Raw genomic sequence first — 26,177 nt, 5'->3', positions numbered from 1 at the left:
CCCATTATTTCAGGAATCCTACGTCTGGAAGATGTACCAAGAAAGGTGCTGGGACTTCTTCCCTGCTGGTGACTGCTTTCGGAAACAGTATGAAGATCAGCTTGGATAAACCTGAATGAAAGAAACACCACAATTCTAGACTATCAAGTTAAAGTGGAATTAAAATCCTTCTTTTACACTTCTGCGACATTTTTGAAAGGTGACATTTTCTAAATGCCTCCCTTACCACAAGGAAAGTGTTTGTTAAAAAGTCTATGTGGTGTTTGGAATTGATTTGGCTCCTTGTGCGGAATGGACACGCTCCGTGGGGGGATGGCCTGTCACAAGGTCCGGTCGAGGACTCTCCAGCTGAATGCCCTCAAGTGCTCCAAGTCCAAGGTGACTGGTTTGTCGGGACGGCAGCACCGAGACAAGAACGAGCACAGGAGGTCTTGAACGCATAACACATGAAATTTAAGACCCTTGACTGTCACGTGACAGTATCCACCAGTGAGTGACTCATGGTCTGAACTACAAAAAATCATTTTGACTGCAGTCTAATTTTTCCCATGGTACTTGCTAGTGAATGTACCCAGAATCAGCTTGAAAAGCTTTAAGCAGTTAAAGAAATAGGAAAAAAAAAACACAACACTTTGTCGACACTGAAATATCGATTAAGTGCCTTAAAAATCTCTTTAGATATAGCTATGCAAGTTTTTTATGTTCATGTCCCAGATGGAAAGTTCCATTAAATAGTCGTGCCGATCTCTGGTCTTAAGAAACTGCACTTGAAGGTTATATTTTTTTCAGTAACAGCTTGTCAATTGCTGTTATTAGAAGAAAAGTACTGTACTGAAAACTCAGAAAACTCTCAACCTTACGCCAAGTCGCGTAATGCTTTATGGTCCTTTGTAAGTAGTGGCGCTGCTATGTTTAGGTGACTCTCTTTAAATAAAATGAAGTGCCCACTGCAATAAAGTAATACATGCCAATCTGTGGTTCGGCCTCTTGTGATGCACCACTTCTGGGTGACCACAACCCCACTGTGACTGCTGGGGGACGGGACATGAGACAAATAGCCTAAAGCCCCGCACAGAAAAGAAGAAAACTCCACAGAACAGCATTTGTTTATTCTGGCCAAATGCACGCCTCGTGGCTTGCTCCAGTCCCTTCAGCAGAGCCTGCTCTGTTATTAGATAAATAGTGAGAGGAAGAAGGCAGGAAACAAGCACTGTAACATCACCTGCCCTTGATGAGTGTCTTAGGTTACTGAGCCAGAGAAAAATGTGTCGGGTGTTGTCAGAGGCAGGTGTCACTGCGGTGGCGGAGTGCGCTGGCCTGGGCACACTGTTCCTCACGGACAGCCTGGGCCCACCCTCACTTACAGAGCGACCAAAATCAGCTTCAGGCACTTTTTTCCTTTTTCTGTCTCCTCCTCTTCTTTTGTTAGGAAATCATGCTGTCCAGCCAGTCTTCAAGTTCTTCCTCGGTAACGTTTTTTGATGTGCTCGGTTGCACAGATTCCACGTTCTTTTCTTCCATCACACACGGTCTCACAAGAACTGGGGAAATAAGAACAATGTGAACAACTTCACATTAGTCTGCAGACTGAGGCTCCCCTGGGGTTTGCTCCATGATGTAGCCATAATTATTACTTTTCTTACAGCAAGGGGAAACATTCCCTTATTATTCCTGTTCCCTAGGAAGATACAATAATTAATAGCTAAACAAATTAATAAATAGGGTAGAAATATGCTCCTCTATTTATTCTTAACTTGAATTTCACAGTTCACTAGTTTTTTCTAAAGACCAGCAGCTTGGTTTTCTTTTTACTACTGTAGCAATCCTGAGACATCATTAAAGGTTCTCGAAAGTAGTACATGGCCGGGGCAGGTACCCAGGCCACCCTCGCCCCAAACACAGATGAGGACGTGCTCTTCTTTCACGAAGAGGAAGATTGAAATAGCAGGCACGACATGGGAAGCGTTGGTTCACTGGCCTGTTCAGACAGTCCATTAAAATCCTGCTGCTGCACAACTGAGGGCTGCGAGTACCTTAGTGCCTTTTCATAGCACAGGTTCAGTTCGCAGCCCAGGCTGAACATTGCAGGGAGGCAGGCAGCAGCTTCTGGAAGCTGGTACATCAAGTGAGAGGAAGGTCACTGCGCGGGAGGCGGAGATGTGAGCACGGAAATAGATGTAACTAGACGACGCCAGATCAGCGTCAGACACCAAGGGACTCATGTACAGATGTGCCACCGGTGAGGCTGTTCTCACCACAATGCGAGAATCAAGGAGATGGTTAGGGAGTAAAATGAAAACCATACCTTTTTCTTCCTGGGCCACCACCTCCCCATCTTTCTCGGATTCCAGGGCCTGGGGTATCTGGTCTGGTAAGAGGTCTTCTCCCGCTTTTACAGGTGCATCTAAGTTGAGCAGCAGATCTAATTCTTCCTCCAAGTGGTCCGCTGCTGATGGCAGGGGCGAGGCGGGTTTCTGGGAACCCTGTGCAGGGCCCGGACTTGGGCTGTCCTTACCCAGGTGCATGGGGAAGCCTGCGGCCGCAGATTTCAGCTCAGGCACAGACCCCTTTCCTCCAGGCCCCAGTGGCCCTTTGAACTGCATGCCCAATCCCTTGCCTTCATCATTTCTCTTTGGTTTCACCTGAGGAAGCTCTAAAGGAAGGGCAGTCTGAAAGAGAAGCATAACTGAGTTGAAAATGGGAGTCCTGCCACACTTGCTTACACAGAAACGGAAGCTGAGGAAGACATCAAACTCCATGGACAAGAGGTAATGCAGACAGGACGTTTACCAAGGGTCTCTGGTTTGGGGTCAGGGTGGGTGGGACACCTCACTGAAACATAACAGGGCTGCAGGTCCCACTGTCCCCACCTCCGCTCTGGGCTGAGAGCTGAACTCAGAGGGTCGTGTCTTCTGTCAGGCCTGAGCGGTGACAGTGCCACAGGTCTACTTGAATGTACACTCGCATTTGTGGTGAGATGTAAACCTCTGTAAAAGGCGCTGAGAAGCAAACAGCAAATCAGATCTGATAATGGTCCAAAAGCACTAAATGAAGGTAACTGGCCAAATTCACAGAGAAGGGAAGACCGACTGGCTCTCCATAATGAGTAAAACATGCCAGACATGAAAGAAACATACTACTTGCATTTTTAAAAAGCCAAAAACAGGCAAAACTGATCTTTAATATTAGAAATCAGGATAATGGTTTTAGGGAAATGGTGACTCGGAGTAGTGGGAGGGAGAGAGCTTCTGGAGTTCATGGTTGTAAAAGTATTTATATATAAGTATAACCTGTGCACGCACTTTCCTATATCCGCATTATAATTTAGTAGACGGGGAAACCCCCAGGTGACACTAATGCAGAGTTCAGGCTGAGAGCTGCTGCTCCGGACGGAGGCCTGGGCGAGCGTGGCATCCGAGTGCAGGGGCTCAGAGTGAAGTTCAACTACCACTGGCTGCATTGTCCCGTTTGGGCAGTAAAGCGTCAGAGCAGATCCAATTTGCTAATTGCTCTCCAGGGCTTTTAAGACAGTATGATTATACACTTAGACTTAAATGTTCATCCATCACTGTCAGGGTGTGGGCGAAGCTGGGATGTGGTCTTCTAGACTGCCATCTTTTGGTTTGTTTTCCTCCCCTGGGGGTCCCAATGTGCAAACTCAGTTGAGATTAACTACTTCACAGAGGGCAGGAGAGGGATTTTTTAAAGATTTAGCCAGGGTTTCAAAGTTACTGCAGTTGCTATATACTTTTTTACTCAAGGCCTGCTGCCAACACAACCTTCACTTTCAAATTCTTACTATACTTCCTGTTTCTCTCCTGAGTCCTGGGTCCCCCCTCAGCTTCATCTCGGTGGTTCCTTGATGTGTTCTGTTCACCCCTCCTCATGGTGTGGCACCAAACTGAACAGGTGAGAACCTGGAACACCTGGACTCCCAGCAGGAAAAGTAGCACCGTCCCAGTCACTGGGACGACCCCAAATATCACCCCACCATGTTCCTAAAGCCACCTTGGGGCGATTCCCAATCAGAGCTGCATGCCGCCCCCTGTACTTCCCTGCCCCTGACTGTCCTCTAGCCCTAAATTAGAGACTCGCAAGTGCAATAGAAACAGCATCACATTCAACTGCAGAACAAAGTTGATCATTTTAGCTGCTGGGATTCTATTTAAAATCATTATTGCCCAGGGTTTCACTTTAAAAAATTCAATCAGGCCACAATTAAATTTTGAAGTTCCATATAGTACAGTCCTTGGGCCTTTTCCCCTCAATTGCCATCCTACATGGATATCTCCCAAATTTCTATTTCTGGCCCCTAATTCTGAACTATAAATTTCTGTATCTGTTTGGCTAATATTTTCACTTTGGTATCTCAGAGGCACAGACCCGTAATGTCCAAACCTCACCCTTTCTGGTACGACCGACCACTGAGTCACACAGCTGGGAAACCTAGAACAATTCCTCACCTGCTCTCTCTCCACTGCTGTCCTTCCCCAAGTCTGCTTGTCTTTTGAAGTACCTCTTGGGAAGTCCAGTTCCGTACCATCTCTACCGTCATCACCCTGGTCCTGGCCACAGAACTGCCCACCTGGACCCACGAGACTGCCTCCCCATTTGCTTCCCCTCGTCTCCTCTCCTCCTGTGAGTGCGTTTTTACCCACAAACACCCGCCCCCGCCCCACAGCCCACTCCTCATCTACTGCCAGCAGGTTCTTGTTATTGGTGGTGTCGGCAGTGCTGTTAATGCAGATCTACTGGGTCGCTCTTCTCTAAAGTTCATCAAATGTTCCTCTACCTTGGATCTCAGCTTGTCTGTCACTTCTTCAGAAAATCCCTTCCTAATCACACCAAAGTAGATCAGCTTCACTGTCATGTACTCTCACAGCACAATGTGCTCCTCCTCGAAAGCACTTACCACAATTTGTAAAGCTGGGTGATAATCCGACTAGTACCCATCTTCCCCAGTAGATCAAGCACCTCAAGGGCAGGAACCGCGTCTGTCTCCTCAAACACTGTATTCTTAGTACCCAGCATGATTATTTTGAGAAAAGTACCAGCCAGGTTCTGTGCTTTTATATTTCATTCAACTCCATTACATTCAATTCTTCAAAATGTTTCAATTATTTTCTTAAAAACTTTTTAGAAATTAATTCTCCCTTAAAACTTTACAAAATGCTACCCAACCCCAAACCCTCAGCTTTATGAAAGGAGAAGCGGAGTCGTTGCACTCTGTCTCCTCTGCCCCAATCCACACCAACTGGAAGATGCCCTCGGGGCTTTACCTGGACCAATTCAGCAGCAACGTTGAGGCGGAGTGAGAGAGGCAGTTCCTGAAGGGCTTGAACCAACGACTCACAGTCCACATAAAATGCTGAGTTCTACAAATAAATAAGAAAAATACCTATACCATACATATACCTGTGATATATATTTCTGGTGCTGGTTACATGTGACTTTCAGAAATAAAAGCACAAGATGAAAGTAACTATTAAAAAAATCTTCCCTGGATTTACATTCAGCTGGGACTCAGATCAAAAGTCACACTTGATATGGTTCGGTGTATCACGTCCACATAAAAAACCACCACAACCTTCCCGAGCCACCGCTCACACTGTGGGAGCAGCAGGGCAGCGGTCGCCCCCACCATCGAGAATGCATGGTGACCTGGAAACTGGGCACTCTTGGACTTACCAGCAAACGTAAAGAAAAATAAGCATTCAATAAAATCTAAGTGGACACCTGCCTCAAATTCAATGGCTGACCTTTGGGATGGGGGGAAGAGCTGTCTGGGCAGTCACGGGGGCGGAGGCACAGCCCCCGGCGCCTGGGGAGGTGCCCGCAACAAGGAAGAAGGGGACGGAGACCTGCCAACAGCAGGCAGCACGCTGAGTGAGGCCAACACTGAAGCCTCCCTTTGACTCCCTTCCCGTTCACAGACGTGAAGTCACACCCCTGTGATGACCTCCCAAGTTGACAGCATTTGAAAAAAACATTCAGAATTATCACATGGCTTGATACTAGTTTAACAGCTGCTTCTCAGTGCCCTGGCCACTCAAGAGAAGGAAAAAACTAAATTAAGGTGGTTACAGTGACCTCACGCTAAAGGCAAACAGCACTGACCACCTCACCAAGCACCAAGTCATAGGTCCGGCTAGAACCACGTCTTAATCTACAACCACTGACTAACTTCAAGTTAGAAAAAAATCCAGGGCTCATCTAGTCCAATCTCCAGTCCACGGCAGGAATGTCCCAGGTAGATGAGTTTATGACTCCGGACAGAGAGTCAGTCATTCCTGGTGCACTCAAGAGCCTGAAACGAAACCCAGACCCATGCTTACCCCAACCCCTACGACAGCAGTGCATGGGACTGAAAGAACAAGGTGGCTTTTCCACTGCCCTTCTGAAATTTTCCAAAGATAGATAGCTCTTAGGCAAGGAACCTGGGCAGCACCAATTGTGGCCACTTGTCCTAGAAAAAAGGAGCTTAAATTTACATCTCAAAAAAAGGATTTTTATTCCAAGTCATGAAATCCAAAGACTTACAACCAAGATTGCTCTATCCAGCAAAGCTTTCATTTAGAATGGAAGGACAGTTAAAGTGCTTCTCAGATAAGATCAAATTCAAGGAGTTCATCATCACCAAGCCCTTATTATATGAAATGTTAAAGGGACTTACCTAAGAAAAAGAAGATAAAAAAGATGAACAGGGAAAGGGCAGCAAACTCACAGTTATTAACAACCACACCTAAAACAAAAGCAAACTAAGAGGACAGCTAGATCAGGAGTGAACCATAGAAATGAAGATCACATAGAGGGTTAGCAACAGGGAAGTGGGAGGAGGAGAAGGGGGAGAAGGTACAGAGAATAAGTAGCATAGACGGTAGGTAGAAAGTAGACGGGGGTGGGGAGGGCAAGAATAGTATGGGAAATATAGAATCTAAAGAACTTGAGACGTGGTCATAAACTAAAGGGGGGAATGGTGGGGGAGGGGGTGTGCAGGGTTGAGGGGAATGAAGGGGGAAATAGGACAACTGTAATGGCATAATCAATAAAATATATTTTTAAAAAAACTATAAATCCCAAGTATTAACCACCTACACATTCCAAAGTCCTCCAACATTTTAGGGCCATAACTTCCTCTTTTAATATCTCAACAAGCCCTCCTTTACACTGAGAAGTCTGAACAGCTGAGGAGCCCCAACTTTTTCTTAAAGGATTATTAAAAACTTGCATTGTCCCCCCCCCCAAAAAAAAGATTTAGGGAACGGTCGAAAAGTAACTGATAAGAAAAGCCCTGATAAAAAACTGAGACATTCAGTGGGCCGCAGGCCTTTCCTCCATCCTGCACAGCGCACCTGACTGCTGTGACCCAGGCCAGCATGGCCAAGTCTTTGTTTTCAAGTTTGGAGACGCTCTCTTAGCCCACTAGCAAGGTGTGATCTCGAGTGCTTGACACACAGGTAAGTCACCAAAGTACAAACTGGAAACCTCACCCTTCCCACGGCCAAGCTGTCTGCAAAGCCACATATGGAGACCCCTTCATTCAACCTCTAAAGAGTGAGAATTTTCCCTCCACCACCAGTTGCTCCCTTAGCTCTCCAGAGAACTGTTGAGACATCCTGGGGTCTGGCTAAACGTATCCGAACTTCCTCTGTGCCCTTTTTGCATCCCATGCAAGATGACTATAGGGTACACCATCAACAACGAGGTGTGTGAGACTGACCGCAGAGAGATGCGGGAACAGCCAGGCTGTGCTTGTGAGCCGTGCTCTGAATGACGGACACTTGGCCGTGTTTGCAACTAGAGTGTCTCCTCCCCGTACATTTCTAATGTCCACCCATCTTCCAGGGCCCGGCTGACAGTGCACCACCTCCATGATGCTGTCAAGACTCTGGAGACACCACAGTAATTGTTCCTCGTCTCCTCGCAGGAGTCCCAGAGCCCAGGACCTGCCATCAAATGCCACTTTGTCAGAGTCCTTTTTTCATCACCAATTTGCCCCTTAATGGGCTAAAGCTGAAGACATTAGATGAAAAGGGGGCTGAAGTGACTTACTTGTAATAAGTACAGTACAAATTTTACAATTGGTTTCAATGGAATAATAACCACAAATTAGCTTTTTGCTACAAGTTTTCATGTAAAATAATTGGTAGTCTATTTTTGTCTGGAGAGCCCAGTCTCCACATCCACTTGACCAACTCTGACAGTCACTCACAGCTGGAGCACGCAAGCCAGTCTGCGACACAGGGGACCCTGATGCCTTCTGCCCCGCAGATGCTGAGACCGGCAGAGGGGAGCAGGCTTGACTGTTAGCACAAAGTCCCCCCACACCTCTTCTCTGTCATCAGTGTGCACGGAAGTCTGTCTGGGGGGTGAGAGTCTGTAATCCTGAAGGTCCCTCTTGTCCAAGAACCTTACTAGGCTCTGAGTCTCAGAGTCTGTGTAAAGGTTCACTATTTGGTGTGAAAAGAACATACTGGAAACTCTACTTTCAGCTTAAAGCCTAGAACTGCTTTCCTTTTGTTCTGTTCAACCTTTCTGAGAAGCGATCACTGTAGTCTTTACTGGGACCATCGCACCCTCCTCCGGAGCTATCGCTCGGGCTGTGTTCACACGGGGTCAGGGTCACATGTGCACTCCACAGAGGTGCCCACCCAAGTCAGGCCGCGTCTTTTAAAAGGGCGGGAGCTTTTCAAGATGTAGATTCTCGGGCCTCAGTCAGAGCTGGGCTCTGGGGGATGGACCTGGGAGTCTACACCTTTAGAAGCCAGGCATTCAGGAACCACTGTGTGTCATCCGACACTCAACAGTTGCTTAAGGGGTTCTGTTAAATAAATAAGTCACCATGTCGACAAAATGAAAAATGAAATGAAAAAGGTGATCTTAAAACAGTTCTATTTTTCCACCTGAAGAAGTTCTCCTGCTACCCTTCCCCTCCACACATGTCCCCGTACCATCCAAAGGAAAAACGTGAAAATCCCACTCCTGGACCCAAGGGACAGCTCCCCCGCAGTAACCAACGTGCGCCCACCACCAGGCTACGCCGCTGTCTCCCTGCACAGGGATCACAAAGAAACAAAGGCAAGTCACCATGATGGTGCTGGGCCCCTCTCCTATAAGGACATATAAGGTATACGTCCTTTGAGGACCAAACATCTCCCACTATCAAATTCCTACTTTTTCCCCTTTCTCTGTATTGTGCCACTGGTTGCCCTGGGGGCAGAGGGGGCATGAGGGAAAATACATACATGTGTTTGTGTGTGTGATTATACAAATACACATATGTAAATTCCTCTCTTTCTCTCTCTCAAGTATACAAGAACAAAGAGGATTTAAGTGGGACAAAAAACAGTTTTGATGCAGAAATGATAAATTCGGTTTTGACTATGCCCCACCACAACCTCAACTCAGAATGCCCAAGGTCAAACTTGCCTTCTTTCTACTCTCCTTTTGCCCCATTAATGGCATCCCCACTGACCTAGCCCAGATGTACAATTACAAATCTTTCTTGTCCCCATGTTTCGTATTTGGTCAGTGCCACAGGCTACCTCATCCTCTGCTGAAGTCCCATCTATCTGCGGCCCTTTTCTACCCTCACTGCCCCCAAACACTGTCGGGCCGCCCCTTCCCACTCACCCGACATAATATCCTCCCTAAATGCTTGCCCTCCCTCCAGCCTCCGAGCTCTCAGCTCCTCCTTCCCATTGGCTGAGGTCGAATCTGACCATTTCTATTTTCTTGCTCAACTAAACTGCTGTGAATAACTGTAGTCACATGAGCTAGTTTTCAGTGCTTCCTACATGTTGGGAACTATGCTAAAAGGCTTTGATTTATAATTGAATGTAATCCTCATTAAAGCTCCAAGTTATGTTTTATTATTAATTCCATTTTACAGATGAGAAAACAAGAGAAGAAAGGGAGTTTGCCCACGTTGCAGAGCAAGGATTCACACTCAGGTTTGTCTTTTACATGCTAAACTGCCCCAGGGAAAAAATGAGGACCAGACTGCTGGTACTAACTGGCCCAGACCTTGAAGCTCCTCCTCCGGGGAAACTGCACTGCAGCCAAGCTCCCCAGCTGAGCGCAGCCTGCTCTCTCGGATCGCCTCTTCCTCCTCCTGTTGTCCCCCCGGCAGGACCTACCAGAATCACACTCATCCACAAGGGTCCATTCAAATGGTCTCTTCCCCATGGCGCTGCTCTCAATCACTTCCAGCCCACAATAGCAGTCTCTCACAGAAGTATGTTAGTGCACTTGTTACACCACTTACTTTACGTCTCATTTTTTTTCATTTATTACATAAATATTTACTGATCATCTACTATAAGTCAGCCACTAAGGCAGGGCATGCAGGGTGATGAACAAGCATGCCTCTGTCTTCACCTTTGAATAAGCTGCGTCTGGTAAAACATCTAGTAAATAATGGTTGCTCAGTGCTTTGATGCCAACATGGCCCAAAAGGAGTTGAAATGAGAGTTGTTTGGTTTTCACCATATTCGTCAATGATCTCGGTTTGTCTGCTTTCAACTTGTCCTAAAATTCTCAACTGTATCCAGGTATATGTCCAAAGAGACTCAAGCAAAGGCAAATATTTTTAGTAACTTTAGGAAATATTTTTCCTAACTTCCTGTATATTATAATATATACTCTTTGCAAAGAGTATATATTATACTCAAAGTATATATTATGACAGGCAGTCTTTTTACAAGTAACTTCCATCTCCTCATTTTGTATAAGACTGTCCATCCCAAACAACAACTACCACCAGCCCAGAGATCAAATGAGCCACCTACAGTGTGGGTACTGAGCTGGCACCGGAATGGGGAGGAGGGTGCCTTACCTTTGGGCTTTGGGTCTGCTGCTCAGCCACCGTGTGAGGCCATGGGCAGACTGTCTAATCACTGTACCAGAGAGTACATGCACTAACCCTGGAATCGGGGAGCATATGACAACCCACCAGTAATTCTCTGTGCATTTTAAAATACCTGTTATCTTTCATATAGAAAGAATCAGTGAAATCATGCTTGAAAAATAATCAAAACTCTTTGGGAAGAAAATATGGCATGTACACAAAACAAAATAATTGGGTTTTATAGATTCACTGAAAGACATCTGTGATTTTGTTCTTATTTGATAACTTTATTCTCCTAATTCTGGAAGAGGAGTTATTTAAAGTTATAAAGTAAGGGATATTTTAACACCAAAAACAATGGGGGGGAGAAAAAATTAATTTTCAGCCCTAAGGGGAATTTTCACAGAAATGGAAAAGAAGCAAGCCCAAATAGCAAAGTAATCAACTCAAAATCATGACTATAAATTTTCTACCCTGCACCCTAGTCTGTGTGAGCAAGTTACACAGGAAGGCAAGTATGAAGGCAAACTCAACCTTCAAGGACCTATAAAATTTAAGCTCCCTGTAAATTATATGAGCAATGTAGGAAACTGAGACTAAGCTGTACACGAATTACTAGAATCTTTTCTACGTAAACACTCTACCTCAACAATGACTCCAGAGGACAGCCTTCAGCCTTGAGAAGAGCCGATCCACTCACATTCAAGACAATCCAGCTTACCTGCTTTGGACACGAAGCCTCGGCATCCCACTCTTTCTCCTCAGCAAACCGGAACTGTGCGAAGGAGTCCCCTAGAAACAGAAAAGACATAAAGCTTTATGCAAAAGCCAAAGGGAAACACTCTGTTCTCTAACCTCCTCTTTTAGAATAAAAGTGCCATTTGTGAAGCACTAACCATCCTGAACTCTATGATATCTTTCAATGGAAGGACCTGGCTTCCACATCGTCACACAGCAATCTGTGCATGATGGACACTGAAAAATATTGGCAACAATGCATTTACTGTCCAATTCAGGTCTCAGTAAGTCACTGTCCTACATGCTGGCCTGAACTGTACAGGCCAGCAGAAATGGCCATCCACCCACATTTAGCATATTGTCACCTTATCTGCCTAAGGCAGAGGTGTCAAATTCATTTTCACTGGGGACCACATCAACCTCACGGTTGCCTTCAAAGGGAGGCTGTAGTGTAATTTCAACTCCTTAACAGTTAAGGAGTAGTTAGTTACACTTATACAGTCCTAAAATTATATTCGGCTCTTTTAAGACAACCAAGAAGCTGATGTGGCCCCCCGTGAAAATGAGTTTGACACTCCTGGTTTAAGGTATGCCAGGAAATTTATAGTTATGATTTTGGGGTGGGCACAGCAGAAGAGCATGGAGAAAAACAGAATGGAAGGAAAGTAGTTCTAGACTGATCCACAGTGCGACAGACTTAAAACATCTCTTTGAGGTGAGGTTATGAACTTCAATCGTTACTCCCAAAATCACCTGCTTAGAATGTCAAATGCAAGATAAAAACTCAAAGAATATGTATTAAATAGTTAATGTGAATCACAGTACACTGCTCTGATTTCTCGAAATAAAGGAATATGAAGTTCTAAGATGGACATAAGCATGCATTAAAGAAAATCCTGTACAGCAAGCTTTGACCTAGACTTACTTTGTAAATATGTACTCATCTGATTATTTGCATGAAAAACAGCTAATTTATAAATGAAGAATTATTACTTGGCCCAGCTTTCAGGATCCTCCAAAATTTGGTCCTACCTCACTAACCCACATCTACTGCCTATTTCTTCAGACTTCCTGCTCCAGAATGAGCCTTCTCCATATTGCAAACATACTTCATATTCCGCACTGGCCTCATTTCTGTTTTAATCCTTCGCTCTCGTCTGGAAGATCCACACACTTCTACCCAGTTATATTCTTCAGAATATATTTATACTTCAGAAACTCAGGTACAGCCCACTTCCTCCACCTGTGATACCGTGTGGGGACTTAACCATGTATTTGTTCTTTACATCTACATGAAAGGAGGGGAAAGCGAAGAACTCAAAATTAGAGAGACAAAGATGAATTTAAAAATGAAACCTACTCAATCCCACCAATTCCAAAACACATGGATTACAACATTAACATTTGACAAGCTCAAATTCAAGGCCCAAAGGACCAAGAATGACACTCTTTATCATGAAAAAGGGTAAAATCACTACTCATATTCATTGGTAAATCAATCTGATCCCTCAAAAATTAGGATACAAAGAATCTGAATAATATAATTAATAAGGTCTTGTATATGGGTATGGATGTATGTGTATTTGTGCATGTATGTACTGTAATTGTTTGAGGTCTGTCCAGAAAAAGTACAGCCATTATTAATATAATGAGAGTGGTTTGCATGACACTGATGTAACCTGGCAGCCAAGGAGAGAAGAATAGAATGCGCATGCATAAACAATGACGACTTCGCTGTACTAGTCGCGGGGAGGGGGGGAGGTATATACCATTGAGTGAACATGTGTACTGTTTGGCCATCACATTAAAAATGACTGAGCAAGTAGAGCAACAAATCAGCATCAAACTTTGTGTTAAGCTTGAACGTTCACCGCGGAAACTATTTGGATGATTCAGAAGTCTTTGGAAATGATGCAGTGAGTGTAGCACAAATAAAAGTGTGGAGGAGACGCTTTAAAGATGGTGGAGAATCTGTTGAAAGTGATCCCTGTTCTGAAGGCCTGCAACAAGCAGAACGCCTGAGAATGTTGAAGGTGTACAGACCACAATCAACAAAGATGAGAAACTGACAGTGCGAGAACTAGAAGCTGATCTGGGGATTCCAAAAACTACTGTGTCTGAGATTTTGACACAGGATCTTGGCATGAAATGTATTCAGGCAAAATTCGTTCCCTGGCTTGTGCTGCCAGAGCACAAGGAGCCTTGTGCTGCAGTTGCTAAAGACCTAATTCAAACCCCTACCAAGGAACCAGATTTCCTCAAGAAGGTCACAACTTTGAAGGGGACTGAGGTGTCACCGTCCTATGTACAATGTGTCTTGTATCTGGTATTTTCTTCAATAAATGTATTTTTTATTTTTGCACAGCTGGATACTTTCTGGACACACCTTGTACATTTATACTTTCTTTATAACTATCTGTGCAACATTAATATTTTAAAAGTACTATAAAAAGGCCACAAAACCTCAACAAATCCTAAAATGTAGTCATATAAACCACATTGACTATTGATAAACATTTGTAGCGCATATTGGCAAAGAGCATCTCTTACATACAAAGAACTTTCTCAGATCAATCAGAATAAAACCACCCAATAGAAAAAGAAAAGGGGTGAGAATAATATATACATGATCTCTATATATAGATTTATGTATATATAAACCTATTGTTATATTTACGCATGAAATAAATAATAAATGAATAAATTAAATATCAATCTGGCTACCTGATATCAAACATAGAAGTCTGTTATAATAAAAACAGCATGGTACTGGCATAAAAACAGACACATAGATCAATGAAACAGAATAGGGAGCTTAAGAATAAAGCAATTAGTATATAACAAAGGAGTCAAGAACATACAATGGGTAAAGCCAGTCAATTCAATAAATGGTGCAAAAAAACAAAATTAGACCACCTTCTTTTTGTTTTTTGTTTTTTTATCCTCACCCAAGGATATATTCATTGATTTTAAAGAGGAAAGGAGACAGAAAGAAACATTTATGTGAGAGAGAAACAGCCATTGGTTGTCTCCTATATGAGCCCCAACTGGGGACTGAACCCACAACCTAGGTATCTGCCCTGACTGGGGATCAAATCTGCAGTCTTTTGGTGTATGGGACAATGCTCCAATCAGCTGAGCCACTCAGCCAGAGCTACACCTCCTTACACCATATACAAGAATAAACTCAAAATGAATTAAAGACTTGCATGTAAGACTTGAAACTATAAAACTCCTTAGAAGAAAACACAGACAGTAAAATCTCTGACCTTTCTCTTAGCAGTGTTTTTCCTGATACATCTCCTTAGGCAAGGGAAACAAATGAAAAACAAATAAATAGGACTGCATCAAACTAAAAATGTTTTGCACAGCAAAAGAAACTATCAACAAAATGAAAAGACAACCTACTGAATGGGAGAAGATATTCACCAATGATACATCCAGTAAGGGGTTAATATCCAAAACATATAAAGAAGTCAAGCTACAACAACAAAAAACAAACCAATTTAAAAATGGGCACACAGGGCTAGCCAATAAACATCTCAAAAGATGCTCAGTGTTACTAAGTATCAGAGAGATGCAAATTAAAATCACAATAAGGTAACACCTCAAACCTGTCAGACGGCTATCATCAATAAATCAACAAACTACTTGTGTTGGCGAGGATGTGGAGACAAGAGAACCCTCATGCACTGGTGGTGGGAAAGCAGACTGGTGTAACCACTATGGAAAACAGTGTGGAGTTTCCTCAAAAAATTAAAAATGAAACTGCCTATGACCCAGAAATTCCACTTCTGGGTATATGTTCAAAGAAACCCAAAACACTAATTTGAAAGAATATGTGTACCTCTGTGTTCACTGCAGTGGTATTTACAAGAGCCAAGCTACGGAAGCAGCCCAAGTGCCCATCAATAGATGAGTGGATAAAAATGTTGTGGTATACAGATATAGTAGAATATTACTCAGCTATAAAAAAGGAAATTTTACCATTTGTGTAAACATGGATGAACCTAAAAGGCAATATGCTAAGTCATACCAAGAAAAACAATTACCATATAATTTTACTTATATGTGGAATCTAAGGAACAAAACAGAAACAGATTCATAGAGGCAGAGAACAAACTAATGGTTGCCAGAAGGGAGCAGCATTGTGGAATTGGGTAAAAAAAAATGAGGGATTAGGAAATACAAATTGGTAGCTACCAAACAGTCACAGATATGTAAAGTACAGCACAGGGAATACAGTCAACAATATTGTGATAACTATGTATGGTGCCAGGTGGGTACCTGAAATATTGAAGGGGGACCACTTTGTAAACTTAGGATTCTCTAACAACTATACTGTACACCTGAAGCTAATACAAAATAATATTGAATATAAAATGTAACTGAAAAACAATTTTTTTAAAAAAGAAAGGAATTTAAAATGGCAATAAAATCAGAGGTATTCTTAAAAAGGAAAAAATCACTCTGGTAGATTTTTAAAACTAACCAAATAGCTAAATAACTTATTCTGTGTTATTTTTGGCACTCATGAACTTCTATGTTATAAATGATCCTATGATTGCATGAATTACTATAATATATAATCAGCACAAGATAATAGTAATGCAGACAAAGCCTGCTATGTGTAGTTGATATCTGAATATTTACTTTCAAATACAGGTAAGATTCCACCAATAGCTAAATAGCTTGTTACACACTAATCCTCTTGCTGAGAACTAGGAACACTAAGCCAAACCAAAAATAAAAATAAAAATAAAAATAATAGTAATAATAACAACCTACCTGAAGACATTATGTAACAGAACCCCACCCACTCCCATTCCCAGTCCCTCCCTGCCCCCGTCCCCATGTGGGTTCTGTTTACTCTGTGGTTCTTTTGGCCCCCCACCAGTAAGAACTGTGGCTGTCAATGCCAGTTGATAAAAAGGAAAGGAACTATTTATTCAAAAGTTATATAGGTTCAGAATAATGGCAAAATGTTGCTGTTAAATCCCAAAATCCCTTTAAAACACCCCCCCCCCACACACACACACACACACACAGTCCTGCCTCCCCTTGCCAAACCAGGCCGGGCAGGGGCACCATCTCAGAAAAAGAAAATAGAAGTCTGTGGCTCGGCTGGACTCCCATTCTTAATCCAAAATCGTGTGGCTCTTCCTCATGGTGGGTTGGGGGTAATCCTGTATTCTTTCAAACCATGTGGCCGAGGCCCCGCCCTGCCAGTACATGGTCAAGAGGCTTCTCCTTCCCCAGCCGCACGGTCAAGAGCCCTTCATGGCTGCTACATCCTGCTTTTCTGCTTCTTTCTAACCTGCATTGTCAAGAGAGCCCCTCTCACTGCTCCCAAACCAACAGTTCAGCGCCAGCATGGCTGATGCACCTGGGTTTAAACCCCTGTGCTGATCTTCCTCTGTAACCCTATTCCTGACTCCTCCCACAATTAGCTACACCCGTTAGCACTGCTGTATTTTCCGCCTTCCACGGCTACCACTGTTAGTCCTGGCAAGCACGGCCCCATGAAGCAGAAGCCACCACCAAGCCACTCTTGCAGGTGCAGGAAGCCCCTCCGGCTACATTTCATCATGGGATAGAGTCATGCCCATCTCCCTGGCTCCAAGTGAGTACACCTTTTAACATTGTTAAAACACTGTCCAAGTTCTTCGGATAGGCAAAGTAGCTCTTAATGACCCTGCTCCACTCCCCTCATTCCCCAAGTGATAGCTGTGGGGGCATTAGGATTTTGGCGGGGGACTTCTGACTCAGCACCACATTACAGTTAGAGCAGGGGTCCCCAGTCTCCAGGCTGTGGACAGTTACTGGTGAGGTCTGGGCCATTAGGGACAGGGAAGCACAGCACGAAGTTAGCTTGAATATAATGCACTTGAATCATCCCGAAACCATCCCCAGGCCACCCCAGTCCATGGAAAAGCTGTCTTCCACAAAACTGGTTCCTTGTACCAAAAATGTTGGTCACTGCTGCATTAGAGAACTAAGACAGCAGTGAGAGTGGGAGGGACAACGGTCCAGAGAGAGAAGAGAAGAGCAAGGAGATGAGTCTAACATTTAGAACTGCTTTTCCCTTTGAGGCATTTGATAATTTCCAAAGGAGGGGGAGGTCTGAGAGACTGAAAAACTGAGCATAAAATAACCACCAGGGAGGCTGTGAAGCTGCAGAGACCTGCTGCCAGTCAGTACCTCACTGGGCGAACAACAGCTGAGGTCCGGGGCCCGTGGATGAGAAAGGGTCTCCGAAAAGCAGGGCTTTCCCTCAGGACCCCTGATGACTGCCTCTCAGAACTGGGACGAAGGAGGCATAGGCCAGCCCTCACAAAGTCTGAGGCCAAGCTGTGAATCAGCTCAATTTCTGATTCTGCCCACAAGAAAAAAGTCCTTTTGGAGGAAAATGGCATTATCAATAGCCTAAAATTATCTGTGCAATTTTTTATACACAGTGTCCAAAATTCGTGAAAAAACCAGCAGGTATATCAGGAGACAAGACCAAGATAACAACGAGCTAAGAGAAAGGAAAAAATAAAGAAAACTCCATGGAAGTTAAGATATTGGAGTTCTCGATCAGACTTGGATTTTGCGGTGTAAAATTTCCACACCAGTGAAAACGATGAAGTCACATGATGACAACCATGAAGTCATCTATGATCCATATAAAGTATACACATAAACACGCAAAGAAAACAGTCTCGGAGGAAAATGAGTTGCCTAAAACACATTTTGTATACAGTAATCAAACCGCAAAACAATGCAACTTAAGAGCCGTAATAAATAAAGGTTAAAGTGGCTAGTTTTGAAAAATAAGCTCATTAAAATGACTACTGAGGAACAGCTGCCCCTCTGACCCTCTGACCAAACGTGAAGGAGTGTTGAGACTGGCCAAAGAGACGACTCCTAGAATCAGGAGAGCTTCTGGAAAACACGCTAACAAAACCCATCCTCCCGAATTACATCAGGACACGCACAAAAATGGTGGCAGTGTCGCTGGCAGTACTCCTCCCACATCTCCTCCTTCAGATACGCGGACGTGCAGAAACAAACGGAGACATCCTTCAACACAGCACAGCACATTAGCACGGCATTCCCTCCTGCTCCTGCTTCACTCCTTGCAGAGCGCTCTGTGCCCGGTCTCTCACACTAAGGGCGCATCCAACTGAACAAGTGTGGAATGGAAGCCAGTGGAGAACAATGATGTGACAGCCAGCTGTTGCCGACCATGAAACAAATGGCGAAGTGAGAGTGCCTAGGAGTCGCAGCGTTCAAAGTTTTGGCCACACTCACCAGCTGTATGTTCAGAAAGTGATTACAGCACAATGCATTGAACAGAGCTATGAATCATAAAAGGAGCACAGCACTTTCTTCCTTCTTCTTCAGCCGAAGACTAATTCCATGACATAGAGGTTGTGGACTGCCTTGTTGTGCACTAATACAACCTCCTCAAACAAGTCGGAGGAGCAGCGAGTGCCTGTGAGAAAGGCTGCTGGAACAACAGCAACGAAAACCCCATCATGTTCTATCTACTTTGCAGATAAGAATACCAAGGTAGCAGGCCTGCTAAACCCAAGGTTGCTTATTAAGAACATAATGTATTCACTAGAATATGCTAAAAAAGGGAAACTGATGTACGTTAAGAGTTCACATTTTTCTTACAGAATAAAAACTCCCATATAATGAATGCTATTCCAGCCACAAGGCTATGGCTGGTTTGCATGTAATAAAATCTGAGCTACACACTGAAACAATTTTGTTATATCTTGAAAGTCAATTATATTGCTCTAATGCCACATTTCCAGAGCTAAAACTAACGACAGAATTTTTTTTCAATCAAATAATTGTGTGAAGCAGCAAAATGTTAGAAAATTAAATACATAGGATGGCAGCAATCTTAACTGTGCTTCTGAAAACATTCCAAAAAATGTCTCAAGCAGCATGCAACACACCAATTTCTGGAATTACTCATGATTAGCAAACAAATCCCCAAGTCTAAGATTCAATGAAGAAATGTCTTTACCTGGTTACTGTTAGAGAAGACAAGTTCCCTGCTAAGTATCACCAGCAGTGCTCTACTCTGGCGAAGCAGCCGGGCACCCTGCTGCACCTCAGCTGAAAGCTGCCACTAACTTGGTACCTCAAATACACAGTCGTGTATAGTGACTGTGGGGACAACCTAACAGAAGACGGGGGTGAGAAATGAGAATGCCTGTACATGACCAAAATTAAATCTAGTGACTAAGAACTTTTATAATAAAACTTAACCGTTTTGTTATATTTTCAGATTTTTCCTTATATTTTGGATGTCCAATCTACAATGTAATATTTCCCTTTAGCTTCTGTTAAATACAACTTAACACCTGACCATTTGGCCAGGGTGCATTTGGTGCACCTTGAATTTTCGGTTAGCGACATCCTATGAGGCCATTTAAAAAATAAGGTAGCTTTGCCCTGGCCGAGCTTTGTCCCCTACACCAGAAGGCTGAGGGTTAGATCCTAGGTTGGGGCACACGGAGAAGACAACCAGCCTTTTCTCCCTCACACAGATCTTTCTCTTTCTCTCTCTTCCCCCCCCAAAAAAAAGATCAAGAAAAACATATCCTTGGGTGAAGGTTAAAAATAATAAAAAAATAAAAATAAGGTATATATATATATATATATATATATATATATATTAACATTAATAGATACCCATTACTCAACTGTTACATGAAAAAAATCAAGTTTTAACTCTAGCTGGTATAGCTCAGTGGATTGAGCCTATGAGGCAAAGGGTTGCTGGTTCAATTCCCAGTCAGGGCACATGCCTGGGTTGCAGGCCAGGTCCCCAGTAGGGGACACACAACAGGCAACCACACATTGATGTTTCTCTCCCACTCTTTCTCCTTCCCTTCCCGTCTCTCTAAAAATAAATATATTTTTAAATCAAGTTTTAACACAGTGTGAATAAGATGTATAGATATACACACAAAATATGAATCACAAAAATACTAATATATGCCTAAAAATAAGTTGAGATAATTACATACCTACTTTAAGAATGATTATCTCAGATGATTTCCAGCCAAGATGGAGATATAAGTTGATATACTTTGCCTCCTCACGCAACCAAAACACGAACAACAAATTAAAAAGCAAAAAATAACCAGAACTGCCAGAAAATTGAACTGTATATAAGTCCAACAACCAAAAAGTTAAAGAAGAAACATTCATCCAGACCAGTAGGAGGGGCAGAGACAGGCAGCCAGGGCAGAGAGGACTCATGGCAAGGCAGTGGCTGGAAGACCAGATGGTCCCACACTTGTGGGAGGAACAACAGGGGAGCGAGACAGACCATGCAACCCAGGGTTCCAGCACAGGGAAATACAGCCTCAAACCACTGACTGAAAGAAACCTGTGGACGCTGAGGCAGCAGAAGAAACTCCCAGCCTCACAGGAGAGTTCCTTGGAGAGATCCACAGGGCCCCTAGAATGTACACAAACCCACCCACCTGGGAATCAGCACCAGAAGGACCCAATTTGATTGTGGGTAGCTGGAAAAGTGACTGAAAGCCAGCAGAGAGCTGAGCAAGCAGCATATCCCCTCTCATACCCCTCCCCCACACACAGTGTAGTAACGTGGATTGCCCCACCCTGGTAAACACCTAAGGCTCCACCCCTTACTATGTAACAGACACGCCAGGACAAAAAAAAAAAAAATGGCCCAAATGGAAGAACAGATCAAAGCTCCAAAAACAGAACTAAGCAATGCAGAGAGAGCAAACCTATCAGATGCACAGTTCAAAACACTAGTAATCAGGATGCTCACAGAAATGGCTGAGTATGGTTGGAAAATAGAGGAAAAAGTGAAGACTATGCAAAGTGAAATAAAGGAAAATGTACAGGGAACCAACAGAGAAGGGAAGAAAATTAAGATTCAAATCAACAATTTGGACCAGAAGGAAGAAAGAAACATTCAATCAGAACAGAATGAAAAAACAAGAATTCAAAAACATGCGGAGAGGCTTAGGAACCTCTGAGACAACTTTAAACATTCCAACATCCAAATCATAGGGGTGCCAGAAGAAGAAGAAGAGGAAGACCAAGAAATAGAAAACTTATTTGAACAAATAATGGAGAACTTCCCAAATCTGGCAAAGGAAATAGACTTCCAGGAAGTCCAGGAAGCTCACAGAGTCCCAAAGAAGTTGGACCCAAAGAGGCACACACCAAGGCACATCATAATTACATTACCCAAGATTAAAGAGAAGAATGGAATCTTAAAAGCAGCAAGAGAAAAGAAGACAGTTACCTACAAAGGAAGTCCCATAAGACTACCAGCTGATTTAAGAAACCTTACAGGAAAGAAGGGGCTGGAAAGAAGTATTCAAAGTCATGAAAAGCAAAGACCTACATGCAAAGATTACTCTATCCAGCAAAGCTTTTCATTTCATTTCCAGAATGGAAGGGCAGATAACATGCTTCCTAGATAAGGTCAAGTCAAAGGAGTTCATCATCATCAAGCCCTTATTATATGAAATGTTAAAGGGGCTTATCTAAGAAATAAAAGATGATAAAAATATGAATAAAGTAATAACAAACAACTATCAACAACTGAACTTAAGCAAAAACAAAGTAAGCAAACAACTAGAACAGGAACAGAATCACAGAAATGGAGATCACATGGTGGGCCCTGGCTGGTGTAGCTCAGTGGAGTGAGCGCTGGCTGCAAACCAGAGATCACATGGAGGGTTGTCAGCAAGGAGGGGGAGGTAGGAGAATGGGGAAAAGATATAGGGAATAAGAAGCATAAATGGTAGGTACAAAACAGACAGGGAGGTTAAGAATAGTATAGGAAATGAAGAACCTATATGCATGACCCATGGACATGAACAAGGAGGGGGACATGTAGGGAAGGGGAGGTGCAGGGCAGAGGGGAATAAAGGGGAGAAGAAATGGGAAAACTGAAAAAGCATAGTCAATAAAATATATTAAAAGAAGAATGATTATTCCTCAGAGGGTGGGATTAAGGGAGACTTCTCCTTTCTCCACATTACCTGTTCTAGTTGTGTTGTCCTTTGTTAGCAACAAGCACCTATTACTCTTGGAGCTGAGCCAAACAGAAGTAAGGAAATCTAGAAAAAAGCTAAGTTGCCTGAGGGAAAAATGCAGTTAAGGCAAAACACCCACAGATCTCAAAGCTGGAACCATAGATGCCATTCACTCAACTCTCTCTTTATAGAACAATGAAGAACTTCCGGTCTGGAAGGCTCAGTGGCCTGACCGAGGCCACACGGCCAGTTAGTGTTATACACCAAGACCTCTTGGGGCCTAGCATTTCTTATTATATCCACAAATAATAAAGTTCTTTCTACTGTTTCCGTTAGGCTTTGAAGCTATCTGAATTCCCTAGCACAAAAACAGATACTCAATAAATATTTTATGACATTTAGTATACTAATATTTTATATGTTGACAATGTTTGAAGACATGAAAATCCAAATTCAAAAATAGAGAATTCTTCCTTTTAGGAAAAGAATCATTCAGGGTTCTTTTAAATAACTACTGTAGTCCTTTTTAAAAAATCAATGTTTCTATAGAATTCTAGGTATTCTAAAGATTATAGCCTCAGGAAAAAATTATATACCAACATTGACACTGTATTTATAATACCCACGATTCTCACTCCACCTTGAACTAGTCTAACACATGCCGTATGATCAATGGCCAAGTGGACACTAAACTGGTTCGAATTCTGCAGTGCTGCGCTTTGTAAAGGCTTGGTCACAGATGACACATCTTTGCATTTTAAGTTAACCCTCACCAGCGAAAAAGGGCTTTCTGCTAAGCAAAAGGACTTCACATGATGCAAGCTCTCCAGTGCAAGTTCAGGTAGGGTTACAAGGAATTATCTGGACCAAGAAAAGCAAGCACAGACTTTCAGTTTCAACAATTCAGATTTTAGGTATATATATATATGAAAAATTGAGTGTAAAAGATGAAAAATGTGCACGAACCTAACAATACCCAGGTCCAATACTTTGGTAGTGGCAGTTTCCATAACTGACATCTGTCCTAGGTATTTGGATCTTTTTGTCATAAAACTGGCCCAGACCTTTGTGGTGTGTTCTTTTGGAAACCAACTCTAGAAAGCAAGAGGAAGGTATCACTAGTTCTGGATGAGTACTGCAGTTTAAGCTCCATTTTCCTGGCTTTTCTTTACTGTGATTACCTTCCTTTATTTCCCCCACAGCCCTTAGCATGTGCCCGCAACCAGGACATGGTGTCTCTGGGAAGCCACAAACAAACTTTATAGGTTGAAAAGTTCACAATCTTCATTAAAAAGAATATTCCAAAATAGTCACAATGGCTACTACAGGAAATGAAACATCCCCTTTCTTCTCTCTGAATTTCTCTATTCTCATCAATGAGAGAGGGCACAGTTGGAAGGTCAAGGTGGAATCTAAGTCCACAGGCTAACTCAATCCAATGATGATCACAGTTTAGCCTCTAGGACATAAAAATCCCTGCCACCCCCACCTGCTAGCTTCCAAGGATGATGGAAGCTAGATGATGTCAAGCACTCTGATATTTATCCTAAAACAAAACAACCGCTAACATCTTGTCTTTGTGAGGAAGACTAATAAACCACTACAGTATTAATAAAAAAAAAGAAAGTCAGGTTGAGCCGAAGAACAAGAGAGATAAGAAAAATCTCTCTTCCTGCTCAACAGTGACTTATAATAAGCTTTCTCACCAGGTGTGGGGTCCCCAAAGCCCCTGAGCATCAAATATCCACATTGAATACTACATAATAGATGTGCCTATCTTCCCAATGACCCTAAAAAGTTGCCTCCCCATCTGCAAAGTTTATGTAGAAGGAAAAGCCAAATACTCGGGTACCATGAAAGGGTTCTAGGCTTTATGATAGGATGATGCTAACATTCTAGAATTTAGAATCTAGCTGTTTTCCTCAAAATAGTTGAATAGTCTATGTTAACCCTGTATCACTGTGGTCAATCCAGTTCAATTTCTCAGACCAGCTACTTCTAGAAATATCAAACCCTGGCACAGAACTCCAAGATAAGAATAAACGATTAGACAATGGGGACTAAATACGAGAATATAAAGATCAATCCTCACATGGACATAAGACCGAGAACTGGTCTGAAGTAAATCAGCACATCAGTTAGGATGAGGTCTGGCTACACAAAACAGAGAGCTGAGAAATTATGGCTTCAATAAGATAAAAGGTTATGCTTCTGTCAACCAAAAACGTCAACATTTAGCCGGTCAAAGGCTGGGATGGTGGCCCAGGCTCCCTCCAGGGCACTGGTCTGGCATCCTACAGAGTCATGATCCGAGATGATGGCCAGAGCTCCCGCTACCCCATCAAAGCCCCCGACAGCAAGATGGAAAAAAAGCTGGAGAAACGGGACCGAAGGCACGCACCACCCACCTGCTGAGTTTTCCCAGAAGCTCCCATAGAGCATTACTTCTACTCACTTCTCTGCTGGCCAGGGCTGTATCCTATCATTTGATCAAGTCACAAGGAATGCAAGATAATTGATTTCTTCCCAGGTGGCCATGTGCCCGGACAAGAATCAGGAGTGTGAGGGGAAAAAAGGAGAATAAATACAGGTTGGGGAAGCAACTACTCAATGAGAAATTATCAGAATGTCCTACTGAAGACGCAGGTAGCTAATGTCCTACTCAAGATGCAGGTCAGCTTTCAGCACAGTGACTGTGCTCACTGAAGCATGAGTTGTCTCCAATTATAATTAAAACTAATTTTAGAGAATATGTGCCTTTCAACGTTTTTCCCACTTCTGCTAAGAGGTGTCAGATAAAATTCTAGTTTCCAGCATAAAGCAAGACCTTTTTACCAAAACAAAAACTGCTGGCCATTTTTCTCAGGGAAAACATGCATAATATGAAGTTGACCAATAATGACTGCAGAAGTGACAATTCATTTATTTAACAGTTTTTCATTCTTTCATATATTTTTCAGCACAATTATGTGCCAAACACTATTAAGTGCTAATAACACACATAGAGAAGAGACATTCCCTGTTCTTCTTGCTTTCGGATCCTGAGTTGAACAAGACAGGAGAGGACTATAAGAAAGAGAAAACTATGAAATTTTTTAAAGCACTTAAATGCCTCCCCCAAAGCTTGAGAAGGTTTGTACTCTCTCCCTTTCTTCTTTTACACGTACGTGCACACATAATGAGGCACTCATGGTGTTCATTTATTTAAAAAAGATTTAGTCCACCGAATTCCTCATTTGTAGTTCATTTTTAACCCATTTGACACCCAAAATGTTGGCTTTGTTGGTTATCTCAGTGAGTGAAAACCGTCACACAGACAATTGAAGGTTCCAAGTCTGATACGTGAAGCAGACTGCACTCTAAAGCCATGGCAACCTTGCAGTGGTTTACAGTTGACTTCCAGTGGGAGATAAGGAAGAAGGGCTAGATCAGTGCCAAACTGCCAAGATCTGGAATCGCCTGTATCTGTGGAATGAGGCTCAGACATTCTCTCTCTCCGCCCCCCACTCTCTTACACACACACTCACTCTCTCTCTCTCTCTCTCTCTCTCAGT

General features: G+C 43.0%; 2 protein-coding genes across 2 annotated transcripts in view; one reads left to right on the top strand and one right to left on the bottom strand.

The window, feature by feature from the left end:
• The window catches only part of RYR3 (ryanodine receptor 3), a 514,231-nt gene extending 513,226 nt beyond the window's left edge, over positions 1–1,005 (top strand). The window contains exon 103 of the mRNA XM_053665407.1: positions 14–1,005. Within this exon, the coding sequence (XP_053521382.1) occupies positions 14–109 (96 nt within the window). The 3' untranslated portion in view covers positions 110–1,005. The remainder of the gene's footprint in view (positions 1–13) is intronic.
• Positions 1,006–1,088: 83 nt separating this feature from the next.
• The window catches only part of AVEN (apoptosis and caspase activation inhibitor), a 175,334-nt gene continuing 150,245 nt past the window's right edge, over positions 1,089–26,177 (bottom strand). Inside the window, exons 3-6 of the mRNA XM_037133160.2 lie at positions 11,571–11,641; positions 5,280–5,375; positions 2,306–2,669; positions 1,089–1,541 (exon numbers count right to left, since the gene is read on the bottom strand). Coding sequence (XP_036989055.2) covers positions 1,426–1,541; positions 2,306–2,669; positions 5,280–5,375; positions 11,571–11,641 — 647 coding nt within the window. The 3' untranslated portion in view covers positions 1,089–1,425. The remainder of the gene's footprint in view (positions 1,542–2,305; positions 2,670–5,279; positions 5,376–11,570; positions 11,642–26,177) is intronic.

Source organism: Artibeus jamaicensis, unplaced genomic scaffold (genome assembly GCF_021234435.1).
Source record: "Artibeus jamaicensis isolate MK-2021 breed Jamaican fruit bat unplaced genomic scaffold, CSHL_Jam_final contig_1132, whole genome shotgun sequence".
In the NCBI taxonomy this organism is placed as follows: Eukaryota; Metazoa; Chordata; class Mammalia; order Chiroptera; family Phyllostomidae; genus Artibeus; species Artibeus jamaicensis.
The sequence above is the reverse complement of the archived record's forward strand: the minus strand, read 5'-3'. Positions and strand labels throughout refer to the sequence as shown.